The sequence below is a fragment of the Geospiza fortis genome, unplaced genomic scaffold, assembly GCF_000277835.1.
Source record: "Geospiza fortis unplaced genomic scaffold, GeoFor_1.0 scaffold45, whole genome shotgun sequence".
In the NCBI taxonomy this organism is placed as follows: domain Eukaryota; kingdom Metazoa; phylum Chordata; class Aves; order Passeriformes; family Thraupidae; genus Geospiza; species Geospiza fortis.
The window spans coordinates 3,506,773-3,514,842 of record NW_005054327.1 but is presented as its reverse complement, the minus strand read 5'-3'; the positions used below and the strand labels follow the sequence as shown (position 1 = coordinate 3,514,842).

The window sequence follows — 8,070 nt, the reverse complement described above, 5'->3', positions numbered from 1 at the left end:
TTTCCTGGCTTACAAATTAAAAAATGGATTCTTGTCACTTTAATACATCACCACAACCCAACCTCACTTATGACTGATTATTTATACTACTACACATGTGTAGTTCATTACAGGCAAGTTAAGAATTTCATGAAATGATTGTGGCATAATACAGAATTTGGCAGGTTTGTGGATTTAGAGGTAAGAAAGTCCGATTGCAATGAATTTATGAATGCCATTTTCTGTCCTATACAAGAGTATTCTGTGGAATACCTAGAATAAAAACAAAAAGACAGCAAGATTAAGCAGAACAGCCAAGATTATAATAATTACCTTCATATTAGGAACATGAACAACTTCCCCATACTGGTCTTTTGTTTGTACTGTAATAACAGTTGGCCAACCACATCGGATGTCATCCTTATTCAAAATCAATGATGTTTTTTGAGGATCAGCATATGAATCTGGCTGCAGCCACCTACAGCAAAGAAAACCACCCAACATTAAAATCTCTTACAGCCTCCAAAAGACAAATTCTTACTCTGTAAAAATGTGACACAGAGTTAAGAAAAGACACAGAACATCTGAATGCCTACATGCTTTTAACTATTGTATTAATGGAATCAATATAGCCAAACAGTTTTATTCAACTAATACTTAAAGTAACTATGACAGTTCTACAGCCAGTTAGAAGGACAAGCAACAGTGCAGTTTTACCTTGCAAGTCGTCCACCACTTGATCCTGGTACACAAGCAATGAAATCTTCCAGAAATGACTGCTCATTGCTTTGTACCTGCAGGGGAAGGCTTCCTTCAAGAGCCTCCAAAATGGTTGGGGAGTGAGATAGTGCCAAGCCTTTTCCAAGAATGCCTGAGTGAGCTTTGCACACCTTTTTGTTTTTTTGGCAGAGGTTAGGGGTGAAAAGAGAGACATAGAACAGCTTTTCAGTAACATGTTCACACCTTCCCATAATGTGACACAATTGGTAAAAACATTTTGAGCATTTAAACCATTCAAGAAGAATAAACTCTACCCTCATAAAAGCTTTTAAAAAAGCCATCTCAGTCTATTAAACAATAATTTATGCCAAAATAGGTTAAATGATCTTGAGTTGAGGGAGATTCAGCTTTAACTCCCATTGTACTCAACAAAAGACCATCAGCAAACCAGAACAAACTGCAATCATATTATTTGAGACTTGATTAATATCACTGCTCAGCTGAAAAAGTTATTTTATTTCTGTCCTTAGAAAGACATGTAAAAGATTGATTTTGGTAACATTTAAAACTTGCCAAATACTGCAACTTCAGCCAAACAGATATTTTAAAATACTTGGTCATCTAATGTTCTGTGCGACATTGCATGTATTTTTTAACAAGTAGATTCATTATAAAAAATGATTTAATTTAAATACTAAAATTCTGTATGACTTTCTTAAACTATCAAATAATAAGCTGGATTCCATTTTACTATAAAGGCCTTGCAAATGATTTTCTTCTGTAGCAGTCAGTTAGTATCAAAGCAATTATGTGCTTAAGTGCATTGCAATGGATAAAAAGCAGCAGCATACCTGTAAGGCAGCTTCTTCAAGTATCTCAAGATCCTCTTCAAACTCACTACCTGCTGAAAAATATAACAGTTATATTATCTATGTATTACAGAATATGAGATTCAATTCTGTTTTGTGAAGCTTTTTAAACTACAGATTTCAAGTCTGCATAATGATGTATCATACTGTTCAATCAGCAGCTGAAATACTAATATATACAAGTAACACAGTAAACATACAGTACTGTGTAGTTCAGTGCACAGAACAAAAACTTGGTGTTTCTCTTTTTATCTCCAAGGCACTATGTATGGCAAGTCTTTGGATGTGACTAGATACTTTCAGAAAGGTTTTGAGAGGTCAAGGTGGTTTATGGGAAGCAGTATCTCTAAGTATGCAAAGCTGCTCCTTTTAAGAGCTTACCTTTGTAAAATTATTTAAAAACCTGACAAACCCTGAACAATTTCATAAATTATGATTCTTCCTAAAACACAAAACTCAAATACATACTATTACACAGTATTTCTTTCTCAAAAATCCAACTCCAAAGCCTGATTCCAGGATGACCAGAATTGCCAAACACAATCTTTTAACAGAGGGGTGAAACAGATAAGGTTACCATATTTCTACTCTCTTTTAAAAATGTCAGGCAATTCTACTAGTCGGAAGAAAGAGAAATAAGAAAATCAAGTTCCAAGGCAATTTTTAAAATTCAAAGAAATAAAGACATCTAAAAACTACCCTCAGAAGTAAACTACTGCCAGAGTTGATACAATTAAGAATGTAGTAATACAAAATGCATCAACCAATTTCACACTGCTGTTGAAGTCAGATCTTGGTCATAGACCAGATCTCTCTCTTGGGAAGAAGCATCTTAAATTCACATCTTGAAGTGGCAAGAAGGAAGAACAACCATTTGAATATGGTAACTTGAACACTACTTGGTTGTAACTCTCAAAGACACTTATCCAAATATGTGAAGAAATCACTTTCTGGTCCATCTTCCTTCAAAGCAAAATAGGCTTAACCTTGTTAGGTCCTTCAAAACACTTTTATTCTTAATATTTCTAGAGGAATACTCCCACAAATATTTGACTTTGCACACTGAATATACCCACTACAACAATTACTAAAAAGTAAAACTGTAGAAATTCTAATGAAGTAGGAAAAGTCTACTAAAAAGGGCTTTTCCTGTGCATATGCATTACAAGAAAGTCTTTTATATGATTATTGATTCTATTGTTCTATGTAGGTTTTTCTTAAGGGACACTTCCTCAAGTAAGATAACAGGGCTCTGCAGATTAGGAATGACAGTATTAAAGAAGCATTTCACTTGCAGCAAAAGGGAGAAGATGCATAAACTAGGATGCAGAAAAAGAAAAAAAAAAGATTGATACTAAGGCATTTAAATATTGCTCTAGAAAACCACAACTTTACCACTTTTTCTGCCACAGTGTTTTTCTGAGACACCAGGCAAAACACTCAAAGCAAAACTACACACAACTGAAAACCATGTTAAAAGGCTGCACAGTAATTTCCATTTGCAAATACTACCATTGTTGACTATAATTCCCCAGTTTTGTTTACTCAGAGGGTCCAGTGGACTTGGAGAGAAACAATACACTTATATAGCACAAGCACTGTAATCTTACCAGCAACATTAACAGACTTGAAGTTCTTGAGTTGATGTTAGATAAACAGTCAGACAAATCAATTGCCATTAGATCAGTCATCAAGAAACTCCTAAGAGGCAATGCACCTATCTCTCCTCTCTTGCAGATCATAAACAACCACATTTGTATGCAGTTGTGACTGCATAGGTAACTTCACTGCATATTTCATTTCAAACTTCTATGGGATAGCATAAAGTCAATCTATGTGTCACCCTTCTTATTTCAGGCATTTTAACAGTACAAACATAAAAAGCTCCCCAGAGAGAAGTACAAAGTATTGCAAGATATGGGAGATTAAGTTGCGAGGATTTCAATCTTTTTGCTTTTGTTGCACAGAAAACAGCAAAACTAAGAGAAATCAAAAAAACTAAGGTGCTTGAGGGATAAGAGAGAAGGGCACTATTTAACCTGAAGAATTGCCTGTACTTTTGAGAGTGAAATACAGATCTGCTAGTGCAATTGAGGTGCCTCCTTACAACATAAAGAAATTTGTAAACAATCCAAACACCCAAGCAAAACACTGGATTAAAAACACAAAGAAGGTTTTATGATTATAACTCCACTCTGACCACTGCTCTCCTACTCATTAATCCACGCTTCCAGTGTAACAGCAACTGAGCTTTGATTTGTGCCCCTAAATTAAATGATCAGAGAGATATCCTATTATAAATTATGAGACTGCTTTTCCTATATGCTGGTGCTATTTAAGAGAGATTATATTACTCATACAGCTGCATCATTAGAAGTTCTAATTCCATCTCCATATCCACTAATTTCCACAAACTCACTTTTCCTTACATTTTAAATTGCAGTTGGGTTACTATAAACTTGTATTTGCAGCATCTGTTGTAAACATATGTGATTTCTTTTCTAATTGTAAAAAAAAAAAAAGCTAAAGTAGAAATATTTTTAGCTATAAGGTTCACTGACGGAATGGTCACTTTCAACTTTAAAACAGTAATTTTAAGTTTTGCAATTCAACGCTGCAGGTATTTCCTCATACAGAGAGGTGTGAAGTGTAGGGAGAAAAAAAAAACAGTGAAAGAGAAATACAAAGATGATACCTGCACACTTATGAAGTATCAGAGGAAACTGTGGGACACAGTTCATACAGTCACACACTACCTGTGGATGGGGTGAGTTGATTCAAATTTCGATGACCAGGTCCCCCTCCTCCCCATATACACACAAAGGGAAAAAGATAAGCAGAAAATACTGCCAGCTTTATTGTTTGATTAATTCAGTTTGAAGACTCAATTTTGTATTATCTCTAATTAAAAGCAACAATATTAGAATGTACTATTAATTCAGAAAACATGGACAATGATGAAAAAATGAAGTATGTTCTTACCAATAGGAAGTGCTAAATCTTTCTTCATCAAAGCTGCTGCACATGATCCTCCCAAATTTGCCAGTTCTTTCTCCAGCTGAATAATACCCTTCAAATTAATAAAAGACAAAAAAAAAATTAGCGTCTCAGAAAATAGGACAGTAAATACATTTTTCTGACAATGTTTTATATTAAGAAATACTGTATGTCCCAGTTGGAAGCTTCTCAGCAATGTATTTCCTGTCATACAGCTACTGCCACGTTTTGCTGTGACATAGGACAGTCTACCAAAATTTTTAGAATAAAAAGGTATGTTTGAAAACAATTACTTATAACTATTCTTTAGATGATAGACTTAAGGTATTAGCTAGCATGTTTTAGCACTGAGCATTAAAAACATGCCAGCAGCTTTGTTTGTAAATGCTTTAAAGAAAAAGAATGACATATGAATCTACATGGGTATTTTTCAATAGAAATAACTTTTGCTTAAGCAAACACAGACTAATTAGATCATCTGTAGGAATTATAAATCTGATTCTCCTGAAAGCCAGTACCACCACAGATAATAATCTTATGGTATATGTTCTTATGTGATATGTAAAGGACTTCCAAAGAACCTGACATTCTGAAAATCTGAAGACATGATTTAGCTTGAGCAAAATCCAGGAGTAAGAGGAGGTAAATCTTCTGTGAGGGTTGTAGTGTAAGCAAGATGCAGACCTTGCAAAATCCACATGAAGGAACAGGGCCAAAGACTCCCAGGACAAGGGAAGACATATTTTTCTGGATGTAGTATAAAACATATTAAGTGTTTTCAGTAGTCTCTTAAAATAAACCAAAAGAAAGAACTGGGTCAAGGATGTGAAGAAATGTGATCTTCCCTTTGCAATAAACAGTGGTGGAAATGACTCATGTCCTTAAAGGTACAACGAGGAGACCACTGGGTAAAACCTGAGGTAGCCTAAATGCACACAGCATTTCCAAGGAGTCTGAGAGTTCTGGACTAAGGGAGCACTGGAAAATAATGCAAGTATGTCATTCAATAGGCAGTGACAGTAAAAAGCCCCACATCTTGGATCTCTGATGCAAGAGTAGGCCAGAATTTCAGGAAATCTTATATCCCACTGACATGCAAGACAAAACCACACTATGTTTTTGCAGAGTGCCACAAACCATGCAAAAAGCTGTTTCAATAGCATCCTGATTAAAGAATTCCAAATTAATAATGCCTTAGCAAAAAAATGTTATTACTTTTATATAATTAATCTAAAAATATTTTGCTAATGTCACCTAGTCATAAGTGGAAATACAAATATTTTTACCCTCAAAAAATTTATTAGGTGATTTATTAGGTGAAGCAATTATAACTACCTCACTTTTTCCCTTACCTCATCACTTCCTGGACTAAATTCATATCCAATTGCGTAACATTTGAAGCCATAAAAACAAGCTTTTTCATCTTTCACATAGTCTGATGCAGTTTCCAAAGAAAAAAGTGCTTCATTCCCTAAGAGAAGTAAAAGGATAAATTAATAATATATTCCTCCTGTTTTTGTGTGTTTCTTTTACATAAGTAGATATGAAACTCAGCATTTATATGTAAAATGTGAATTAAAACCACGGGAAAAACAAGCAGATCAATACTTCAAGTAAGAAATCTACTACAGACATAATTAACTTGCCAGCTGGGATAAAGACCCTTCTTCAATTTTGTTTGCCAGGATAATTCTGCAGAAAAATCAAACCTCCTTTACTTATTATAGTAACACACATTACCAGTAATTACATCAGTATCTATGCATTACCTGGCAATACCAACACCATGGTGGGCCATCCTGAAGATCCAGAGAACTTTTTCAGTTCTATCCATGAATTAAGGTTCTCATGAACAGAAGTATGCTTTGGTCCAAATCCCAGGCTCTGTGCAATTCTGACAGGAATTAGTAAACGAAGAACATCCTCTGACTGAGCAGTGCCACACTGAGTGTCAAACTCTATTGTTATCCACCTGACACATTCAGGAAAAGTCACCTAAAACAAAGCAATAGTTTAATTATGTCCAAGCTTGTGGGACTCTTGGTTTTTTCTTTTTACATTTACTTCATTTCCATTTGGCCTTAACTCTGATTTAGTCTACAGAAGCGATTTAATTATGCAATTCTGCACAATTGTTTTGCTATTCTTTTAATTAACATTAACCTAATTTATTCCTTGAAATTTATGTACACCTGAAATGCTCCACACTTTACACAATTAGAACCCTGTGTTATAACTTAATATTCTGTTTAAGTATTTACACTGGCACCACTTGTGATTGCTTTCAAGAATTCTGTACAGGTTCATTAAACAAAATAACCACAGACTACTACACACAATGAACTCTTCAGATACCTTTCTCAAACTCAAATTTCAACAAACATCATGAACATCTGTTTTGTGCAATCCCAGGAGAGTACAAAGCAGTTGAATACCACTAGTGAATGTGGCCTGCAGTACAACAACACATAGCTATAGAAATTCAAATGCAGTAACTACTAAACCCAAGGCTTTAGACATGCTCCATAAACTTTTAGGACAAAAGTAAGCATTATTGCATCAAGATGATCACGTGGTAACTAGATTTTCTGCAGTGGATATCTTGCTGTCTCACAGGACAAGCACTGGAATAGCATAATAATTTATGTCCTGTTCAGGCTCTTGATTATAGCTATGCTCCTTCTGGATGTTAATTTGACTAGAATGACTATGCATTCTTACGAAACACTGTTTAAGCATTAGGTATGAAAATCTGGTATGTGATTATATACTTCATATGTAAATACTTTTGAACTTCTACAACCTTTACAGTTAGAGCAAAGAAACTCTATGACAGCAGAAAAATATAAGACTATGTAAATTTAGGGATTTAAAGCAGATACCTGAATTAGGGGGTTAAAACTTCACTATTTTCCACTATACTTGATGTAGAGTTTTGTCCAAAAAGCAGTACAGCAATAATATAATATATCTTCTATATTAGAGAATATTAATTATCATCCATGGTAACAATTTTTCAGATAGCAAATGCTGACTCAAGAAAACTCATGTGTAAAGCTTTTAAGAAGTAGCATGTGCACTTAGAAATGGTGCTCACCTTATAGTGTGTAACAGAGGCAGGTTTATAGGGGTGCTCACTTTCTACAACAGCATAGTGATTGGAGGTAGTACAAGCTGAAAGCCCTTGCTCTGGCTGGTTTCCAGTGGTGCTGTCTGTAGACTGATTTGGGTTAAAAGCTGGAGGGGCGTATTTCTGATTCAGAACTGCCACAGAAGGAAGTAGCTGTTGTACCAGGCCAAAGACCTCAACAGCAACCTGTAACATAACACATGTGTTATGATAAAGTCTTATAACTTGGTGAAAACAATAATACTTTCATTTCTCTTCAGTGGTTGTTTGAACATTCTCAGAATATCACGAGTAACAATTCATTCAATCATTTTGCAATTCTGCATCTACACAATCCTAACAGAAAAAGCAGCAGTACATTAATCTCCTCTTGGA

At 34.9% G+C, this 8,070-nt stretch overlaps 1 protein-coding gene across 1 annotated transcript in view; it reads right to left on the bottom strand.

The window, feature by feature from the left end:
- Positions 1 to 8,070, bottom strand: part of MYCBP2 (MYC binding protein 2) — a 177,247-nt gene that overhangs the window by 67,055 nt on the left and 102,122 nt on the right. The window contains exons 41-47 of the mRNA XM_031057093.1: positions 7,663 to 7,881; positions 6,335 to 6,560; positions 5,918 to 6,036; positions 4,551 to 4,638; positions 1,551 to 1,603; positions 697 to 869; positions 313 to 457 (exon numbers count right to left, since the gene is read on the bottom strand). Coding sequence (XP_030912953.1) covers positions 313 to 457; positions 697 to 869; positions 1,551 to 1,603; positions 4,551 to 4,638; positions 5,918 to 6,036; positions 6,335 to 6,560; positions 7,663 to 7,881 — 1,023 coding nt within the window. The remainder of the gene's footprint in view (positions 1 to 312; positions 458 to 696; positions 870 to 1,550; positions 1,604 to 4,550; positions 4,639 to 5,917; positions 6,037 to 6,334; positions 6,561 to 7,662; positions 7,882 to 8,070) is intronic.